The 22144-nt window shown below is 42.1% G+C and overlaps 1 protein-coding gene and 1 pseudogene across 3 annotated transcripts in view; both read left to right on the top strand.

Moving 5' to 3' along the window:
* ZNF106 (zinc finger protein 106) overlaps positions 1-22144 on the top strand; it is a 62922-nt gene that overhangs the window by 34944 nt on the left and 5834 nt on the right. For 2 of the 3 annotated variants that reach the window (XM_037161832.2, XM_037161830.2), the window contains 15 exons: positions 521-1151; positions 2396-2465; positions 4229-4383; positions 4468-4528; positions 5027-5377; positions 10834-11614; positions 11975-12030; positions 12597-12742; positions 14069-14203; positions 15486-15602; positions 18047-18238; positions 18709-18771; positions 19795-19914; positions 20412-20483; positions 21448-21519. In XM_037161832.2, coding sequence (XP_037017727.2) covers positions 521-1151; positions 2396-2465; positions 4229-4383; positions 4468-4528; positions 5027-5377; positions 10834-11614; positions 11975-12030; positions 12597-12742; positions 14069-14203; positions 15486-15602; positions 18047-18238; positions 18709-18771; positions 19795-19914; positions 20412-20483; positions 21448-21519 — 3022 coding nt within the window. The remainder of the gene's footprint in view (positions 1-520; positions 1152-2395; positions 2466-4228; positions 4384-4467; positions 4529-5026; positions 5378-10833; positions 11615-11974; positions 12031-12596; positions 12743-14068; positions 14204-15485; positions 15603-18046; positions 18239-18708; positions 18772-19794; positions 19915-20411; positions 20484-21447; positions 21520-22144) is intronic. The other variant, XM_037161831.2, reaches the window with a different exon arrangement.
* Positions 6926-10540, top strand: LOC119061318 (homeobox protein NANOG-like; annotated as a pseudogene).

Below are 22144 nucleotides of genomic sequence, written 5' to 3'. Positions count from 1 at the left end.
GATCACAGAATATTTTCTCTTAGTACTTGCATAACATTTTGCCTAATCGTGCGATACTGAGGCACAAAACTTTTCTGAATGGTAAATCAGTATTCAGCATAGGTTTGCAACTTGAAAATCATTCAGCTGTATCATATATGTCCCTTCAGGCTTAAATTTCTACTTTTATTGAAATAACATTTATTGTGCCCCCTTGTCCTTTTCTATAACTTGTATTATTGGTGTTACAAAGTTCTTAGTATAGTGTCTGGTATTTGTGAATGCTTAATAGACATTTTGTTTGCTATTAAAATGTACTTACATATGGCTTCGAGCTCCATATCAAATAAAACCCTCAATTTATACTCTCTCAAATGTATTTTCATAGCTTTGTACTAATCTCTACTTGGTGTTAATCTCTATTGAGACATATGTCTGTATTTGTAGCCTTGGTGCTTAGCGCAGTCTGGCACATGAAGTGGTGCTCCTTTCTCTCACCTTGTTTGATTTATGATTTTCTTTTCTTTCTTTCTTTCTTAAGGTTTGGTATAGAAATGGTGCCTCTAGTACAGAATGAACAAGAGGTCTTGGATTTGGATGGGGAGCCTGATCTGGCCAACCTGGGATTCCAGTGGGAAGATGTTTCCATTTCTTCATCCCCTGGGTTGGCAAGGAAGCGAAGCCTCTCTGAGAGCAGCGTGATCGTGGACAGGGCTCCTTCTGTGTACAGCTTCTTCAGTGAGGAGGGCATGGGCAAGGAGAATGAGCCCCAGCAGATTTTTTCACCTAGCAGCTCACTGAGGGCCGCGCAGAGTCAGAAGACAACCATGGGCCTTAAGCAGGAAGTAACACCTCTGGCGGCCTCCCTGAGGTCAGGTGAAAGGGCTGCAAATGTTGCTGCTCGGAGACGACATAGTGCACAGTTACCCTCTGATTGTGCAATGTCTTTGATGCGTTCGGCTAAAGACCTGAATGGCCAGGAGAGTTCTGTACCACCTTCAGAGACGCACAGTGCCCAGGAGAGCAATGGAGAAGGAAACTCATTATTGTCAAATGCATCCTCAGCTCTTGCCATCTCCAGTTTGGCAGATGCAGGCACAGACAGTAGCTGTACCTCTGGTGCTGAACAGAATGACGGCCAGAGCATTAGAAAAAAGCGAAGAGCCACCGCAGTGAGTATGATTCCTGTGCCTTTTGTAGAATATTTTATGTGGTGACTTGAATGTTACAAGAAAGATTTAGCTGTTTATGTTTTCGTGCGTATCTAGGGTTGTGTTTCTCTCTACTCTGGCCTAGAAGACTTGTGAGGTTCTTACTCTTCCTTTCAGATTATTGTACTTGTTTCTTTCACTGAGTAATTCTACAAACTTAGATGTCATTGAATATGAGTGTACAGTACTAGGAAAATATGAAGTCATCTCTAAAATTAGTCATCAAGGCAATGAAGTTTTGTATCACCTGACAAGGAGTAAGTCACATCTTCAGCTGTAACTTAATCTGTTTCCATGATGCATTCTGTACGGCTGCTGAAGAAAGGCATTCCAGGGTTGCCTCTGGAAGGCACGGACGAGTGTTGGACCCAGGAGTTTTAGGCTTAACACCAAGATGGTTTTGATACTAATAGAGTACATCTATATGAGCGTAGTCTCAGAAATATTTGTGGTCTCCGTTACTCTATCTTTTGTACTTCGTTTATCCAGCCTGACCTTTCAGAATCCATTCCTTCACTGCCATCAATTCTGTTCTGGCATCTCTGTTGCCAGTATTGCTTAACCCTTTCAGGAACCTTTATGGAAAGAAAGACTTGTGATGGTGCTGCAGTCTGGAGTCTGGCACTGCAAGAAAATGGAGTGTGTACTTAATGCTGAGGCGGTATAGCCTAGAGGATAAGGGTCTGGGGGGTAGACCTGGATTCCACTTCCAACTCTGCCCCCAACTTTGAGCTAGGCACTGTAGTGGGTGGATATTGTTGGATAAGAGATTGTCCTGTGACAAAGCTAATATCTTGGGGCTTGTCTCGATAGACTGTTTAGCTTTCTGTTTTAGGAGTTTTATTGCTGAAATTTAAAGTAGAAATTGCTCCACAGTGAATTCAGGTATATGTGTCACTGGCTTTGGCCACACTTTTGTATATGTCTGGCTTTACCAAGGTTTAAAATGCTTTGCCTATGCCCTGTGGGCTTTACCACCTCTAGAATGCTGGGAAGGTACTTGACCTTAGATTCTTTTTTAAAAATCATACACATTTATTCAACTAATATTTGAGTTCATACCATGTGTGTGAGAGTCCTGCTGCTGTCCTGTTAGAGATGGTAGAAGAATGTTATATGACTGTCTCAGAACTGATTGTTTTTTTTCCTTCCTGGATAATAACCATTATACATTTAATGTTACTCGTTTTTTTGTATTTCCTCAGGATGGATCTTCTCCTGAAGTCCCAAGTCTTGAGAGAAAAAATAAAAGAAGGAAAATTAAGGGAAAGAAAGGTATAGTGCAGAATATTCCGGCCAAAAGAAATTGTTCTTTTAGCAACTCAGCCTTTTTATAACCTGATACAGAGTGTAGCTTGTGGTTATCAAACACTAATTGCCCATTTATTAATATTTTTTTACATTTTTTTGTCTTGCTTAATGGCATAGGAAAGTTTGATTTTCCACTATATACATAGTTGCAGCTATAGAAGAAATACGTGATGTCACATAGACCTGTAAGCTAAAGTTAGTATGTATCTTGGACAAAATAAGTCTCATTCGGCCTTATCTGGGAGGAAGGGGAACAGGCACTTGGTAAATTTTTGTCCATCTTTGTCATTCATAGCAATTTCTTTCTTTTTTTAAAGATTTTATATATTTATTTTTAGAGAGAGGGGAAGGGAGGAAGAGAGGGAGAGAAACATCAATGTGTAGTTGCCTTGCACGTGGCCCCACTGGGAGCTGGCCCACAACCCAGGCATGTGCCCTGACTGGAAATTGAACCTGTGACCCATTGGTTCACAGCCTGTGCTCAATCCGCTGAGCTACACCAGCCAGGGCCATAGCAATCTCTTTTAGAGATTGCCTCATTTTTGAGGCATCTTTGTTGCTTTTCTCATATGAATTAAGGAGAGAAGTTGCTAATGTGGTTCCCTGACTAGTGTGCTTCTATGCTTTCCCCTGGCTCTAACCCTGTGGAAAGTGATTGGATGAGCCTTGGGTGATTGGAAGTGATGCATGAGGTAGGGGTCAAGTATGACCCCAGCTTCTGGCTGAGGCAGCTGTGTGGACCAGAGGTGTCCAGCCCGCAGTCCATGGGCCACATGCGACCCAGGATGGCTATGACTGCAACCCAACACAAAATTGTAAATTTACTTAAAACCTCTTTTTTTTTTTTTCCTCATCAGCTTTTGTTAGTGTTTTTGTATATAACGTGTCGTCCAAGTCAGTTCTTCTTCTTCCAGTGTGGCCCAGAGATGCCAAAAGGTTGGACACCCCTGGGTGGGTGATGGTATCATTTATAAAGCTAGAAAACTCCACAAGGGGAGTGGGTTGAGAGTAGAGAAAGATGACGTGTTCCCTTTTGGATCCCTTGAGTTAAAGGACCATAGAAACACCTAGAGTGAGATGCTCAAGTTGGTAGCAGGATATGTGAGGTCTAGAGTTCAAAAAAGAGGTCCTGGCTGGTTGAATGGGAAAGAGACAAACATAAAGATGACAAATCTGTACACATAGTAGAACATTTTATTTATATAACTTAAGAGAACTGTTTCAAAGCTGTAGCTCCTTCTGGAAGACTTCTCCTTCCAGAAGGCTTCTCTAATAAAAATAACGATGTTAACTAACAGGCTAGAAAAATAGGGATTAGGAGGAGAGTGCAAGCAGAACAGGTCTGGGGCCCCATCTGAGCAGACGTGAAGAGGGTGGTAGATAAAGGAGGACTGCAGTGAAAACTGTACCAGTTGACTTGCTTTGGATGAAGATTTCACCTGGAAGGGCAGTGGTGGGAAGTGGCTGTTGGGTGAGTCGGTGCCGTGTGGTGGAACTCTTGAGCCTTTGCAGCACCTCCAGTCTTACCAGTTCTCAACTTTGGGTTCCTGGCTCTGACAGCCTCAGGCTTAACATATGATCTGTGAGATCTGATGAGTCCCTAGTACCTATTGGGGAGAAAACAAAGGCTTGTCCTAGGTAACTGATGTAGTTCCATCTCCTGAGGAGCTGGATATTTAAAGGGAAGTCTTCAGTATTAAACCGAGGCTTTTGGTTTCTTTTGGCAGAGCGTTCTCAGGTTGACCAGCTGCTGAATATCTCTTTAAGGGAGGAAGAACTAAGCAAATCGCTTCAGTGCATGGATAACAACCTCCTACAAGCCCGTGCAGCCCTCCAGACGGCCTACGTTGAAGTTCAGAGGCTGCTTATGCTCAAACAGCAGGTAACAGCAGGTGGAAGACTTAGTGGAAATGGATCATCTCTGAAGTTGGGTTTGAAAACTCTTAACTTGTTACTTTATTTTTAGATAACTATGGAGATGAGTGCACTGAGGACCCATAGAATACAAATTCTACAGGGATTACAAGGTATTTGGAAAGAATGTGAGGGATTGGGCCTTCCATGGCTTGTTACTTCCTTTACCTCTGTAGATGGGAATTAAAGTCGTTATTAAAAAGCCATATGATTTATCTCATGTCTCTTTGGTTTCCTCCTTCTGTAGAAGGCCTAACAAAGCCTTCTAACAAAGGCCTGTTAGACTCTACATCCCCAGAATGCTTAGCGGTGGAGACAGTATGTTACAGAAAGAGCCTTGGGTTAGGAATCAAAAGACCTGGGTTCGAATCTTGGCTCTTCCATCAGTATCTATATGACATTGGATAAGTCATTTAAAATCTGAAAAATTAGAATATTAATGTTTGTTTGTTCTATATCCTTGGTGGTTATATAGATATATGACAATCGATTTTGAAGAATTATGAGGGATTTTGAATTCTCTTATAACTTTTAAAAATACGCATTGTTTAAGAAACAGTGACTTTTCAGAGAACATTTTTGAATTTATATGTGGGTATTTTCCATCCTAGAAACATACGAACCTTCTGACCGCACGTACCAGGTTCCCTGCAGCCTCACACGAGAACAAAGGAGCGGTAGATCTCAAACGTCTCCCGATGCCGCGCTGCTGCCTGCCCCGCTGCCTGCCCCGCTTTTCCCACTTCTTCTGGAGTCTCCGTCTTCCCAGGTGTCTCCGTCATCCACAGGAGTCCCTTTCCAAGTGACCACATCTCCTACTTTCCAAGCTCATGGCAGCATTCCTCCAGACTCATCAGTTCGGATAAAACAAGAACCCATGTCTCCTGAACAAGACGAGTATTTGAATGCTGTGTCGCAAATCTCTCCGTGCAGTATGTCCAAGGAGTTACTGCAGGGCAATAGTACGTAAACTTCCCTCTGCTTTAAGGGCCGTCCTGTGGTGGGTCTAGGGCAGTTTTATGTCAGTCACGTACAGTTAGTTATACTTGCCTATTAAACTGACATTACTACAATTAATTTTTCTTGAGGTTTTCTCCACTTAATGGGATTATTTAAATGTTAGTAGCTTAGCCTTGGCTGGTGTGCTCAGTGGATGGAGCACAGGCCTGTGAACCAGAGTATTGAGGTTCGATTCCCAGTCAGGGCACATGCCTGGGTTGCAGGCCAGTTCCCAGTGGGGGACACACGAGAGGCAACCATACATTGATGTTTCTCTCCCTCTCTCCTTCCCTTCCCCTATAAAGATAAATAAATTAAATCTTTAAAAAATATATTAGTAGCTTTTCCTTAATTTTTTCTAATATAGAATTACTAATTTGACTTTTGAGTTAGTACCCAAAGCATTCCATTTATTAGGATTGGTGCAGACTTATTTAGTTTTGGGGAGATATATGAGGTTGATGTTGTTCAGTAAATTTTCTAAATAAGATATATCCTCTGAATTTCTCAGCACTTAACTATCTTTATCATCTAAAGCAGCGGTCCTCAACCTTTTTGGCACCAGGGGCTGGTTTCGTGGGAGACAGTTTTTCTAGACTTGGGGCGGGGTTTCAGGATGATTCACATGCATCACATTCAGGCTCACCTCCTGCTGTGCAGCCTGATTTCAAACAGCCTGGGACAGGTGCTGGTCTGCAGTCCAGAGGCTGGGGGCCCTTGGTTTAAAGAACAGCCAGGATTACTGTAAGCCTGAGAGTCAGGTGCCTGTGATGAAGGCAGAGAGGGCTCTGGGCTTGCAACCATTTAATAGGAACTTGGGTGGTTTTGAGAAGCAGGCCAGGTTTTTAGTCTTTTCATAAGATAACACCTGGTTACCATTTGAGAACAACTTCTGAGCAATTTAAAATCTTATTTGAAGTTTGCATAATCACAATGGTGCTGTAATAATAATTAAGTCAAAAGTAAGCCGGTTGGCATTGTGTGATTTCTTGAGCCAAAATAAAAAGTCTGAAGAATTACTCTAGATTTGCCTACCTGTTACAGCACTAGTCTTGATATCTGTATCAAAGGTATGTTATCCTTTTATTGAATTTGTTACTTTTACATGGATAATATTATTTTTTTTAAACTAGTAATGAAACCATATCCATATAGAGACGTTTTAATACTTTTTTCAAAAATAGCTTTTTCTGATTGCAAAACTAATTCATGTTGAATGTTCATTGTAAAGAATTGAGAAGCTAGAATTCCGGATATATATTATTTCAGTCTTTTTTTAAATCTTATGTGTAGACTTTATACAAAGGACAAATCATAGTCTGTTATAACTTGGCTTTTCCCGCCTTAATATGTCATTTATCATTTCCCTGTGTCATAAAAATAATTCATCTAAAATATTTTATTTTCCCAGTTGCATAATATTTGAGAAGTTGCATGATAGTCTGGATGTGCTATAATTTATTTTATTTTATTTTTTTAACTTTTTTTTATTGATTATGCCATTACATTTGTTCTATTTCCTCTCTCCACTCCCCTCCACCCTGCACACCCCTCCCCCACCATTCCCCCCTTTAGTTCATGAACACGTGTCTCAAGTTCTTTAGATTCTATATTTCCCCTACTATTCTTGCCCCCCCATCTATTTTCTATCTACTGTCTATGCTACTTATTTTCTGTACCTTCTCCCCCCTTCTCCTTCTCCCACTCCCCTGTTGCTAACCCTCCATGTGATCTTCATTTCTATGGTTCACTCCTGATCTAGCTGTCCTCTTAGTTTGCTTTTGTTTAGGTGTGGTTGTTAATAACTGTGAGTTTGCTGTCCTTTCACTGTTCATCTTTTTTATCTTCTTTTTCTTAGGTAAGTACCTTTAACATTTCATATAATAAGGGCTTGGTGATGATGAACTCCTTGAATTTGATCTTATCTGAGAAGCACTTTATCTGTCCTTCTATTCTAAATGAAAACTTTGCTGGATAGAGCAATCTTGGTTGTAGGTCTTTGGTTTTCATGACTTGAAATACTTCTTTCCAGCCCCTTCTTGCCTGTAAGGTCTCTCTTTTGAGAAATCTGCTGACAGTCTTATGGGAACTCCTTTGTAGGTGACTGTCCCCTTATCTCTTGCTGCTTCTAGGATCCTCTCTTCATTTTAATCTTGGCTAATGTAATTGTGATGTGCCTTGGTGTGTTCCTTCTTGGGTCCAACTTCTTTGGGACTCTCTGAGTTTCCTGGACTTCCTGGAAGTCTATTTCCTTTGCCAGATTGGGGAAATTCTTCTTTATTATTTGTTCAAATAAGTGTTCCACTGGTGGCTGTTCCTTTCCCCCTTCTGGTACCCCTATAATTCGGATGTTGGAGCGTTTAAAGATGTCCTGGAGGTTCCTAAGACTCTCCTCATTTTTTTTTGAATTCTTGCTTCTTCATCCTTTTCTGTTTGGTCATTTTTTTCTTCCTTCTGGTCCACTCCTTTGATTTGAGTCCCAGTTTCCTTTCCATTACTATTGGTTTCCTGTGCATTTCCATTCATTTCGGTTAGTTTAGCCTTCATATATGCCTATAATTTGTGACTATAATCAACCAGTTCTGTGAGCATCCTGATCACCAGTGTTTTGAACTGTGCATCTGAAAGTTTGGCTATTTCTTCATCACTTAAATTTATCGGCTCTGGGGCTCTGAGTTGTTCTTGAGCCATGTGTTGATCTGTTCGTGCCTGTTACGTGCGAGGAGTGGAGCCTTGTTGTTTACCGGGGCGGGGCCACCCAGGTCACAGGTTTGTGACACTGTATGTGGGGGCAGGGTCAGAGAGGAAGCAATGGTGGCCCTCTCTGCTCGCCCAGTCTGCCTCACCACTCGCCCCCACCCGCTTATCTGAGTGCAAATGTGCAAGTCTGCCGCCCTGTGCCAGTCGCTGGGGCCTGCGAGATCTGTCTCAGCGCTTGCCTCTTCACTGGTTTATCTGCGTGCAAATGCGGGACCGACTGCAGACAGCCAGCAGCGCCTCTTTCCTGGGTTCCGCCAGTAGCTAGCCTGCACCTGGGATCCCCGGGCTGCTTGTGCACTGGGCTGCTTTTGCACCGCCCGGATCTTTTTTGCCCGACCCTCTCCACTGCTGGTTTCGCCCCTTTCACCGGTTTAGCTGAGTGGTCCGTTGTTTCCGGACTCTGTGTTCGATTTTCTGTGTGGTTTGGTTATGTTTATTGTTGTTAAAACTTTGTTGTTTCTAGATTTGGTTGTGCCAGGACGAAAAGTGTTCCCACCTATGCCTCCATCTTGGCGGAAGTCCCTGGATGTGCTATAATTTATATAATTTCCTCTGAATGTTTAGGGTTTTTCTCTGTTTTTAGTATTCTGTATAATATTATGTTGTCTGTGTCTTTAAGTATGTCTGATTACTTCATCAGTTTAAATTTATAGGCATGAAATAATTCAGTCAAAGAAAATAGACTTTTTTTTTTAAATAGACATTTTTAAGTCACTGGCTTTTTAACTACTGGTGTGTAGCTAAACTGGATGGCTTAAACAGGTAAAATACATAGTGAAAATTTGGAAGAAGTAAAGGTGAATGCACTGCAGCCAAGTAGATACCTAAGTGTCTGCTAAGGATAAAACACAATGTTCAGTATGTGGACATTTCAAATACGAAGGAAAGAAAAAAGGTTCATAAAAGCAATTCCCACCCATAAGGAGCTCTTGTAGGGTATAAGACATGTAAATTATTTGCGAGATTAGTGTAAGGCCAAGTACACTACGTGCTGTAATAGAAATTTATGTAGGTTATGGGAAGTTGAGAAGTAAAGTAACAGCTTTAAAAGCCGTGGTTTGCTTTTCGTAGATTGGGTTGGTTGGCTTTCATTACAGAAAAGCATGAGTGTGGATTCGGCTTCTCCCCAAAGCCTGCCCTGCCCTGCCCTGCCCTGAAGCGTCCAGTTCTAGGAAACCTTCACCAGTCCCTGAGGTTTATGAGCCTGACAAAAACTGCATCCTTGCCAATGTCATCTGCTGAGACACTCCACACACAGACTGTCTCTCCTCTTCCTTCTTCCATGGACCTGCTTATTCAGAACAGCCCTGATTCTTCCACCAGTCCCAGCATAATACTGCCCACCTCTATAGAGGACAGTGTAGTGAAGGGGGAAAAGGGCCAGGTCAAGAAACAGAAGGTCAGAACCATCTTCTCACAGACCGAGCTCTGTGTACTCAATGAGAGATTTCGGAGATAGAAGTCTCAGCCTCCAGCAGATGCCAAGAACTTTCCAACGTCCTGAACCTTAGCTACAAACAGATTTAAGACCTGGTTCCAGAACCAGAGAATGAAATGTAAGAGGTGGCAGAAGTACCACTGGCCAAAGAATAGCAACCATTTAACTCAGATGAGCTCAGCAACTACAGAGTACCTGGGCTTCTCTTCAGATCATCACCAGGGATATCTGGTGAATGCTTCTGGAAACCTTCCAGTGTGGAGCAACCAGACCTGCAGTCACTTCTCTTGCAGCAGCCATTCCTGAAACAGCCCATCTTGGAACTACCATTCCTGAAATACTCAAACCTGCTGCCCCCAGGCTTGGAACAACCACGCCTGGACCAATCAGCTCTATAGTTATGGAGAGGAATCCCTGCAGCCCCAGATCCAGTTCCAGCAAACTCCTGTCAGTGATTTAGAGGTCACCTTGGGAAGTGTTGGGGAAAGCTGTGATGCAATACTGCAAACTCCTGTCTATTATAGCACCCAGCAAACCATGGATTTATTCCCATATTACTCCATGAATATGCAGCCAAACATCCAGCCATGAATATTCAGTGTGACAACAGGTATATTCAGTCTCCATCTGGGCGGTGGCTGTGTCTCTCCTAGGACTTTCCAGTGTATCTCTGCCTCGATATGCTGCTCCTCATTATGCCTATTATGCCAACCTGGAGTGGTGGGCGCAAAGTATGCTGGGTCTCATCAGAGATTTCCGTAGCCTTGCTGCTATAGACGTATAAGATATTTCTGGCTATAGATAATTAAATACAATACTATTTTGAATTAGTATTGTATTAGTATTATATAAACCTCAGTTCAGGTGAATGTGGTTAAGCTACAATATACTTAACTGGTTTCCTCTGCCCCTTTGGCTGTTTTACTACAAACCCCAATTTATTACTCAAGTATTTGTGATTGATGTTTTGTATTTTACTGTATCATCATATTACCAGTTTGGCTGGTTGGTTTATAAGTTTAAATACAAATAAATAAAATGTCTATTTTCCAAAAAAAAAATAAAGCCATGGTTTATTTAACCTATCATTGAAATAATTGGGGAAGGATCAACATTGAAATGTCATTATTTGTTAGAGATTCAATCAGTGACAAATAATTACAGTGCATGACTATAAATGGCAAACAAAAAGGTGCAATAACTTGGTTCTTCTCTACTTAGCAGAGAGCGGTGACCATCGCCCAGTCTCCCCAGGTATCGCCGCAACGTTGTCCTCGTCGGAGCTGACAGAGGGTTCTCGTGAGCCCAGCCAAGAGCTGAAGTTTTCTGTGGAGCAAGGACGTACCAGAAACAGAGAAAATGCGCTCTATTCCCAATCGACTGGTCTTCCTGGCATAAATAAAGAAGGCGAAGAGCCAACCAAAGGCAACAGCGGGTCTGAAGCCTGTACCAATTCTTTTCCAAGATCGTCCTTTGCGTCAGAAACCCCTTTGGAGAAGGAGCCCCACTCTCCAGCTGACCAGCCTGAACAGCAGGCAGAGTCTACGCTGACTTCAGCTGAAACCAGGGGTAACAAGAAAAAGAAGAAACTTAGGAAGAAGAAAACTCTGCGGGCCGCCCATGTTCCTGAGAACAGCGACACCGAACAGGATGTATTTACTGCCAAACCGGTGAGGAAAGTGAAAACTGGCAAGTCAACTAAAGGAGGGAAAGTGGCCACCTCCACCTGGGAGGACAGCAGAACCGGCCCGGAGCAGGAGAGTGTCAGGGACGAGCCCGATAGCGACTCCTCCCTGGAAGTCCTGGAAGTTCCTAACCCTCAGTTGGACGTGGTAGCCATTGATTCTTCCGAATCCGGAGAAGAGAAACCAGACAGCCCATCTAAGAAGGATGTTTGGAACAGCGCAGAGCAAAACTCACTAGAAACTTCTCGTTCTGGCTGTGATGAAGTGAGCTCTACCAGTGAGATTGGCACTCGTTACAAAGACGGGATCCCTGTGAGGTAGGGATGGTGAACCGGTCCGCTCAGAACAGTTTCCACCCTTGTCCTTCTCTTTAAAAAATAGAATTTTCTGTTATGACTCAGAAATTTTAAAAGAGTCAAATATGTAGAAAATCAGGCGTTGCAGATGTGGCAGGCTTAAATCTTGATAGTGGAGATTTTCTCCTTTCTCGTTTGTTTTGTGAATGTTTACTGTACTTCTATTTCCTTTCCTATAGAAATTTCAGATGGGAAAGTGACCTCAGATCATTGCTCCTTTGCCCATTGATTAGAGCAATACTTTTAAGTCAGGAAAATTTAAGTTTTACTGCCTGTCCTGTTCACACAGATGCTAAGAAGACTTTTGCTATTGTTTTGTAGTGTGGCAGAAACTCAGACTGTGATCTCCTCCATAAAAGGATCAAAGAGCTCTTCAGGTATTTGGTGATTCTGCTTTATTTAGGTTAACCATAGAGGAAAAGGCTGGTGAAGGTGAGGACTGGGGTTTAAATCTACTTAAATATGCTTACAGAACAGAGTGAGAGTTATCACTAAGAGGATTGCTTTGACCAGCAGTTACAATATTCCTAAATCCTCAGATCCTGGCTATAAAGTTTCTTTCTCCCATCTCTCTTACTGGCTCTTGTATCTGATGAATTCGTATTAAGGTTTCATTGACTCCAGGAGTTTTTGCATCGAGAAGGACCTGCTTTAAGAGTAACGCTTTATTCAACAAAATAATATGTGACAGGTATTTGATACCTTCCAGTTACCAGTCAGAAATTTACTAATTAAATGTTATTTTCTTAAGCGAAAGGCTTTTCCTGCCTTCTCTTACTGGGAAATCTTCATAATAAAGATTTTAATTGAAAATGTGGTATTTTGCAAGGGAACTAGGCTTTATGGAGAGTCCAGGGACCGCAGTAGTATTTAATGGTTTTAATTTTTGAGTATCTTTTCAGACACAGCAGATATGTCTCTGAAACGTAGTCTTGTTTTCTAGAAATATCTTCAGAGCCAGGAGATGATAATGAGCCCACAGAAGGGAGTTTCGAGGGGCACCAGGCTGCAGTGAATGCAATTCAGATATTTGGGAATTTACTCTATACCTGTTCTGCAGATAAAACTGTGCGAGTTTATAATCTGGTGGTAAGTTGTTGGAGCAATTTGAGTGTTTTTGATAGTTGTGGGTTTTAGAAACTCCAGCTCAGAACAAGGGGGGATTTTCTTTGCTGTCTAGAGATGGGGTGGGCTTTAGACTAACTTTAGGTACAGGTGACCCAGCTGCTCAGCTGAGTCACTGGGAGCTTAGTTTTCTTTGTACCTCCACCCTGCCTTCTTCGTATCACTTCTTCCTAAAGGTCACTCTCCTCTGCTCACAGGTAGATTCCAGGAGCCACTGGGGTTCCTTTGCTCTCCCACCACCAAATAAAGGTCTTGGGCTTTATTCCCTGAATAGTCAATCACTTGGCAAAGGAAGGTGGGGTTGCAACAATAGACTTGGGCTAGTCAGATCTCAGCCATGAGTTGGTGATGAGGTCAGTCACCTAGCTGCTGTATGATAGAGAAGGGACAAAATAAATAATTGAGGAAGTATTAGAGGAGCCATTTTCCTGGAAAGTTAATTATGCAAGTTAGGAGAGCATCGGTCTTCCACTATACACACTTAGTATAATCTGATGCTTATTACTCTGGATTTTCATGAAATGAACTTGAATTTAGTATATATCAAACTAATTCTGTTTATCAACAATGACAGTAAACATTAGAAACATCATAATCTTGTCCAAGCAAATTGCTGAAGTCCTGAAAATCAAAAGGCTAGATGATGGACCAAGGAAATGTGTTTGCTATAATCAGTAGGTGTATAAATTCCTTTAGCCTAATAATGTGGTGGCAAAAGAGGCGACTGAAGGTAGGAAGCAAAGGTACCAGAAGTGTGAATATGAGATTTGGGGGATCGGTTTGAACTCTAAATTGCAACGTAAGTGTGTGTAGATCTGTACGTTCTCCATAGGTCTCAGAGCTAACACAGGTAACTATGACGATGTCCCCTTAGGAAACCACACCTGCAGCACTAGGGCCTGTGATGACACCGGGTATGTGTCGGAATATTATGGAGCCTTCTCACAAGCTGCTGATCAAATGCAGGCACTTCACTTAGCATTTAGTTACATTTTGGATTTACTAGATTTTTGGTCTTTGTGTTGGACAGCTTTGCCCTAGGCATTAGTTTTAAAAAATTTGGGGCATTAATTAAAATTTTAGTCTACCGTGTAGTAACTTGCCCTACGTGTGTTTTGGTGTGACTCAGCAAACATAGTTGGAAGAACCTCACTACATGTCACCAGGCACTTTTCTAGGCAATGAGGATACAGTAGTGAACTGTTCTGTTTTAGCATCTTTTTGTGGCGGAAGTGTGTTAGGTGATCCTTCTATTTCTGAAAGTGCTAATCTGGTCTGTGCTGACTTTAGAGTCGGAAGTGCATCGGTGTCTTTGAGGGCCATACTTCCAAAGTGAACTGCCTCCTGGTCACTCAGATCTCTGGGAAGAATGCTGCCCTGTACACTGGTTCCAGTGATCACACCATTCGCTGCTACAATGTTAAGGTAAGTGGGTCCAGAGAAATCCAGAGTGGTAATATTGAACTGCTTTGACGGCATGTACCGTGTAGAGTGGAGGCGCTGTGACAGGCGCTTTGTTCTTCCCAGTTTCTCTTTTGCTTCTGTCATTAGAGTTTGTGCTTGAATTTCATCGACGTGAACAGCACTGCATGTGTTCTTTTGTGCCCACCTGTAGCTCACCATAATATCTGAAGTTTATGTATATTGTTTCATGTGCCAGTAGTTCTTTTTTAATCACTGTATGGTATTCAGTGTCCTTTGTAAAAATACAAAATGATACAATTTGGGTTAACTAGAAGCATCAGGAATCTTAACATTCGGACATATTTACTATCTTTTTATTTTACAATTTTGTATGTGGCATATATTTGTAATTTAATGGGGGAAACAGAAAAATTTAAAAGACGGACTCCTTTGGGTATGAAAGAAGATTAGGAGAAGAGAACACGGGCTTTGACTTCCGACAGCTTTGGTCATTCTGCCCACAGCTCGTCACATCCTACCCACTCGTAACCATCTTCGTTTTAACACGGCCAACCACCTTTGTTTGAAAAGCTGCACTAGGGCAGTTAGTCACGTGGTGTCACTTAACAACAAGTCTCAAGCACTTACTATGTTACTGGTCCTATTCTAGGTTCCAGGTAATTAAATTTGCTTATATATCCCAGTGCCTGTTTAATCTGGATATGCATTAGAGTTACACAGGAAAATTTTTAAAATACATATTGCAGAACCTGCTGAGTTAGAATCTAGGCATTGGAGATGAAGCTTGGGCTTCTGTATGTTTTAAAAGCTTGGGTAGTTATGGACGGGCTACCCTGACACGGGTCGGAAGGAGACATTGGGGAGCCATTAGAATAGAGAATAGTGGTAGGAAAGCACATATTTGGTTAGCATGGTTATATATAAATAGAATTTTTATTTTCCTTTTAGATGTCAAATGCAGCTTTAACTTTGTCTTTGGCCACTTAATTTAAGAGACTAATACCCAATTCACAGTGCCCTTTGAAGAATTTCTACATCCCAAATTAGAAATATAGGTAACATTATTAGAATTGATATTCATTTTTGATGTTACCTACAACTTGAGAGTATTTGGCCACATGTTTCAGAGGAGAAAAAAAAATCTAAGATGGTTTTCTACAAAATAGATGATGCTCCTTTTTCATCCTCATAAAATCATTTCCTACTCTGCCTTCAGAAGGATTGGTTTCCCATTTTACTTGCTGCTAACCTCTGCTGATCAGGTGTTGTGTACTTTTACCAGACGCGGGAGTGTGTGGAACAGTTACAGCTGGAAGACCGGGTTCTTTGCCTTCACAGTAGATGGCGAGTCCTCTATGCAGGACTAGCAAATGGCACTGTGGTCACCTTCAACATAAAGGTTAGTGGTTGGGGAGAGAAGGCTGAATTCCCGTGCCGCTTGAAAATAGTGTGAGTGTGAGGGGAAAGAAGTGGAAGACTGTCAGGGAGAAGTGGAAGACAGACATTTTCATCCGTTTTCTTATGTGAGAAAGCAACAGCATTAACCACTACCCCAAAACTGTGATGTTTGGGTGTAAGTGAAACGATCCTGTGTAATATCTGTATAGGCCCAGTGTGCCAGGACTAAATGTAACTCTCCTAAATTAAACCAAGCTGGCAATTTGGTGCCAAATAATGAGTCATAGGTTAAACTTGTCTGTCTCATTTTTAGGAATGACACCATGTAAAGTGAGCTTGAATTTCTTTGAATATGACATTGATGTGGTTTGGAACTGATTCTGGGTTTCATGAGGGTAAACTGTTCTGTAAAGTGCACTACGTCAAAAGTTTGCCTTCATGCCCATGCGGCCTCATTCTTTCCTAACCCAAAGATAAAGTCATTTGTTGAGCAAACCTTTACTGAGCATCTATTATGTGCTAGGCCCCTGGATGAGGCTTAGGAAATGAGTAGGGGCCAGTTCTTGATTGGCCCTATGTGCTTTGAGAGACATGATCCAATTTGTATTTTAGAAAAAGTCACTCTGGAGTTGAGGTTGGGAAATGTGGGTACTAGTGGGGGCAGGGAGACAATTTAGCAGGCTTTCTCATGGAAGCTAACATGAACGGTCAGGCTGCGGATGAAGAGAAGAGAATGGATAAGAGATGTAGTCTTGGAGGTGGAATTGATTACTAATCTGTTGTAGCACAATAGCTCAAGGTCATCTGGTCACTTTTTAACAGCATGTTAGAGACATGTTAGAATGTTGTACTCAATTATAGTATCATTCATGTGTTTAGTGAGTACCTACTTGCCATTAACTATCATGCTTTCAAGAGAGGCAGTCCACTGCCTCAGGGTTTCTGTCTTTAAGAAGCACATATACTCAGGTGCCAGCATGTTTGGTTCACTTGATAGGAACGGATTACAGAGGGGCAATTAGTGAAGGGTTTTGCATTCCAGATATGAGCTGTTAACAGCCCAGATTAGATTTGGTCAGGGCAGTAGCAATAAAGACGAAAGAATAAATTTAAAATGTTCATATTTTACTGATTCAAATTTGATAATTACCTAATTTTCTTCTGTTTTATGAGTTTAATATTACCAAAGGTAGATAGAAGTAAGGAGCAAATCTTTAGGGGCAAAATGATGACAAGAAATAGCAGTCTTTTATTTTTAATAGTGTTTTTGCTTTAGGATTTTGAAATTTATTTATTTATTTTTCAAGGATTTTATTTATTTTTTAGAAAAGGGAAGAGAGGGAGAGAAATATCAGTGTGTGGTTGCCTCTTGAATGCCCCTACTGGGGACCTGGCCTGCAGCCACACCAGCAAGGGCAAGAAATAACAGTCTTTGAATGGCTGAAAAACCCTGAGAAAATGATGGACCTCAAAACAGAGCTCTGACACTCTTGCAGAGATAAGAATTTTGAAGCTACCTTAGGGCCAGGCCTTTTCTGATTTGCCCATACCCCCCAGAATGCTGTGCTTCTGGGGTCTCACCAGAAAGCCAGGACAGTTTATCTGGGCCTGTCCACCTGTGGGCTGAGCCCCATCAGTCTGTCTCCTTAGCACCTCATGATGGCTGAAGTTGATACTGGGCTCTATACGCTCCCAGCTGCTGCTGCACTCATTCAGTTTCTGGGAGTTTCACTCCATGCACACACCTAGAGGCTTGGGGAAGTGGGAGACTATTATGAACAAGACTGGTGTCAGGATGAGGGAAGCAAGTCTGAAACCTGAGATAAAGGAGTGTGTGGGAATTGAGGGTATGACCTTGCTGGTCTGGCTGACACAGAGGTTCTGTGCACCACTGGAAGACGTCATGAAAGATGACATGGAGCCAGAAGTTGGAAAAGCATTAGAATAACAGAAAGGTGGAGGGTGAGAAATTCTCATTGAAGTTGTCTAAGAAAGTAGTTCTCAGTGGAGAAATTTGGAAATACCCTGACAAACAGATCGCATGCATTTTGGATGTCAAAAAAAAAAAATAGTAAAAAGGTTCCTGGGGCTGTGGAATGACAGACGTATTAGAAAATAAAAACAAGGCCGGTCGTTCATTATCATTTACTTAAGAGAGAGGGGGCATAGAGAGAGAACCTCATCCCAGTTGTGATGAGGACAGTGCCGGGTGAAGTTAGAAATGAGTTCCTAAGGTGAGAGGTCGCCCCCACTGCAGTGGGGGAGGAGGGGGTCACAGGGAGAGCTGGCATGGGAATGGCAGGGTTTGGGAAGTTAACGGTGGCAGAGTGGGTGTGAGAACTTCAATACAGGTGATAGAGTGTAGAGCTTATAACAAGGTAGTTGATTTTGAGGTTTACGAGCTAAGTTGCTTTTACTTCGTATAATGGCGACTGTTTTCTTCAGAACAACAGACGACTGGAAATCTTTGAATGCCACTGCCCTCGGGCAGTGAGCTGTCTGGCCACAGCTCAGGAAGGCGCCCGGAAGCTGCTGGTTGTGGGATCTTACGACTGTACCATTAGTGTACGTGATGCACGGAATGGACTGCTCCTCAGAAGCCTGGAGGGCCACAGCAAAACCATTCTGTGCATGAAGGCAAGTACAGTGCAAGAGACCAGGAGCTAGTTCTGGCACAAATAGAATGGTATGAATGACATCTTTTGTGTTGTCCAATGCCTTACTTAGAACACAGTCATCTTGAAAAGAGGAAGGAGGTCACAGTCCTTTTCTTCAGGCCAGGGTCACCAAGGGAAGCACGACTTTTTAATGTGTTAACTTAGAAACAGTGGAAGTGTATTTTACTGTAGAATGTAGACACACTCTAATACCCTTCTAGGCTACTTCCTAATCCTTCTGAAAAGGTAGCAAACCCAGCAATACTCTGTCATTTCATGAGAGTGCCTGATGGTAGGACGTATGTTTCAGTTCAGAAAATTTGTCTGAAAAATTTATCCTATACCTACTTTATGCTCATCCAGAATTAGAGTTCCCCAACATGCTTTACAAGTTACAAAAGAAACTCAGAACCTTGTGCCAAGTCTAACTCAGTGAATTTTCCTCTTAAGGTGGTGAACGACCTCGTGTTCAGTGGCTCCAGTGACCAGTCAGTCCACGCCCACAACATTCATGTAAGCTCTGCCTGCGTCAACAAGTCTTTCACAGAATGGTGGTTCAAGCTGGAAGGAGCCATCACATCTCTTCCAATTTAAATTAAGCCCCTTTCCCAGTGACAGACTTAGTAATACTTATCATGCATAAGCTCTTAGACGACATCAGGCACCCTAGAAATTCTGGCTTTGTCAGAGTGTTTAATAGAGGACAGGCGCAAAGTTTATGTAAGGTTTGTTAGTTTGAGTGCCACATTTATACTTGAGATAAATTGAGCATCTGAGGCTCTAAGAAAGTGGATATGATACATAGTTTAAAATAGAACAAATGAAAACAGCCGAGAGACTCCACTCATGTCATAGAGGCAACTCTGAGGCACAGGTCCTGGTCTGTAAACTGGGGGCCAGTCTAAGCCCTCAGGGACTTATCTAGACCCAGTGAAATGATAAAAGTGAAAGTGTAGTTGACCCTGAACCACACAGGTTTGTACTGCTTGGCTCCACATATATGTGGGGCTTTTTTTTTTCCCCCAGTAAATACCCGTACTGTTTTTGCTCTGTGATGGTGGATCCGTGGATGCAGAAGGCTAACTGTATGTGTTGTTCTGTGCCATTTTATGTAGGCAACTTGAGCATCCTAGGATTTTGATATATGCAGGGGATGGGGGCGTGGTCCTAGAACCAGTCTTCCATGGATACTGAGGGACAACTTAAGTTTTGGGGGAGCCAAGAGTTATAGGCTGCTTTTCAACTACATGTGGTCACCACTCCTACCCCCTGCAGTGTTCAAAGGTCAGCTGTACTTCAAGAGCTAGGAAGTACACACAGGTAGAACTGCGACCCTTCTCGTCCTGTGACACTCGGTTCTCCATCAGGATACATGGCATGTATTTTGTGTAACAAGTGCTGGTGGGAGCGCTTTAGCTGTTGAAATTAGTACAATTACCTGTGTGTACAGATAGCTTTAGAATTATAGAATCATAAATCTCAAAGTAGGAAAATATCTTGGAAGTGTGCTAATAACTCCTCTCTCTCCTGACACAGACTGGTGAGCTCGTGCGGATCTACAAAGGCCACAGCCATGCAGTGACCGTGGTGACTATCCTGGGGAAAGTGATGGTGACCGCTTGCCTGGACAAATTTGTCCGTGTGTACGAATTACAGGTGGGATTTACATTCAGTATTTTGCTTGAATGATTTGGGGAAATTGTCTGTTTCAGTTTGATGTTGACTTTTAGGTAGTGTGGTGGGACCAGGGCCCAGGAATCTGCATTCTTCACAAGCATGCTAGATAATTACACAGTGGCTGATTCACAGACTCTGGGGTACATGGTCAGGCTCATGATGTCAAAATTTAAATGGCCTCTGGACAGCAACTGCAGCCTGTAAAACACATCTAGTTCTCCTTATTTGCAATTTCAGATTGCAGACTTTAAAGCCACACAGAAACTGGTTGTATTATTTCCAAGTAGCAACTCCTTCCTTAGGGAGGAGGACTTACTAGAAAGATTGCCGTTAGAGTATATTTCTGTTAAAATGCTTCTGTTGCTTCAGCTCAGTGCCTCAGGAGTAGTTTTAAACCTGCCAAGGCCTTCAAGGACTATGTTTATTAAACACAAGGTGTCGGTAACCTTAATAGTCTTTTTTTTCTTCCACCTAAGTCCCATGATCGACTGCAAGTTTACGGAGGACACAAAGACATGATCGTGTGTATGACCATCCATAAAAGTATGGTGAGTGTAGTTCTCCAGGTCACATATTTGCCTCTGAATGTATTTACTACAGATTCTGCAAACTGATAGTAATAATGTTACTGCTTGTTACTTCCAAAATTAACATCTGCCTTGTTTCGATTGCCATTCTGTCTTGGCATAATATTATCACAATATAACCCACTGATATTATTGAATATTTTTCTACTAATAGCTAAAATAATTATAATGAAAATTTAGTACTGCCATTAAGTAGAAGATGAATTTAAGATGTTTTAAAAAAAAAAAGTGAGTGGTGCTTTCTCCGGAGACATTATGATCTGAACAGAACGTTGACATAGAGTTAGGAGGTGTGGCCAGTATGGCATAGTTGTAGCAGACCTAAAAGTAGACGCTAACTCACTTGAACCAACTAATCCTTGATTTGTTTTATTTTTAAATTATGAGGTTGAACCAGAAGGGATGTTTTTCAGACTCTAAGCAATAGAACCCCGTGTTCCAATGAAATCCATGTGCCTAACATGTAATGCCGAGTACAAGCCAGAGCCACAGCACTTGAAGTGCAGGTGGGCGCCTCGGAGCCCTGCCGTCCTGTCCTCTGGGCTCCCACAGGCGGCTCCCTGAGGAGCAGCACAGCCTCAGAGTGTCTAGAGCAGGTCTCACAGGGGTGTCCAAGCTCCAGCGTCTCTGGGTCACACATTAAATACACAAACACCAACAAAAACAGAAAAATCTCATCATGTTTTACGTAAATTTATGATTTTGTGTTGGTCACATTCATAGCCATCCTGGGCTGCATGCAGCTTGTGGGCCGCAGGTTGGACACCCCCGGATACTTGCCCATTGTAGTACTGCAGGGCTGGTTTGGGTTTAGTTTTATGTTTTTCTGAGTTGCCAGAGATTGCTTTTGAATCTTATTTTGAGGATGTTTTGTAGTTTTTTGGTGAGTGTGTTTTGGTCTGATGTGATAAACCTCTTTCTCCAGATCTACACGGGCTGTTACGACGGCAGTATTCAGGCTGTAAGGCTAAATCTGATGCAGAATTACCGCTGTTGGGTAAGGAGTGGAACTCGGGAGTTGCTCAACTCTAGGCTGATTTATAGACCCTCATTGTCATCGGTGTGACACTGTTCTATTTGAGCATCCACTTTATGCCTTCCACTGTAGAACAGGAAAGCTTATTTTTTTAAACTGCACATAAAATACTTGTTTAAATTCCTTTTTAAAAAATTCCTTTTTAAAAATTCCTTTTTAAAAAATATCTTGTTTATTTATTTTTAGAGAGGGGAAGGGAGGGAGAGGGAGAAACATCAGTGTGTGGTTGTCTCTTGTGTACCCCCTACTAAAAGGTTGTGGGGACCTGGCCCACAACCCAGGCATGTGCCCTGACTGGGAATGGAACTAGCAACCCTTTGCTTCACATCCAGAGCCACCTCAGTCAGGGCTTCTCTGTGTTTCTTTAATGAAGAGTCTATTTTGGGATTAGATATGAGGTATAAAGTAGAAGTGTTTTTTTTTTATGACCTGCCCATTCTGTACCCACTCCTTAAGGGTCACACACATTCATAGTTTGGTTTGTGTCCTCATTGGTTTAGGAGGGATGGACAAATAAAAATTTGTATTCTTGAAGTTTAAAACCTCAGATTTCAAGGCTGAATTTCAGTTTTTGTTTTCAGTTGAA

Source organism: Artibeus jamaicensis, unplaced genomic scaffold, assembly GCF_021234435.1.
Source record: "Artibeus jamaicensis isolate MK-2021 breed Jamaican fruit bat unplaced genomic scaffold, CSHL_Jam_final contig_1132, whole genome shotgun sequence".
Lineage (NCBI taxonomy): Eukaryota > Metazoa > Chordata > Mammalia > Chiroptera > Phyllostomidae > Artibeus > Artibeus jamaicensis.
Note: the sequence above shows the minus strand (reverse complement) of the source record. Positions and strands in the feature narration are given on the sequence as shown.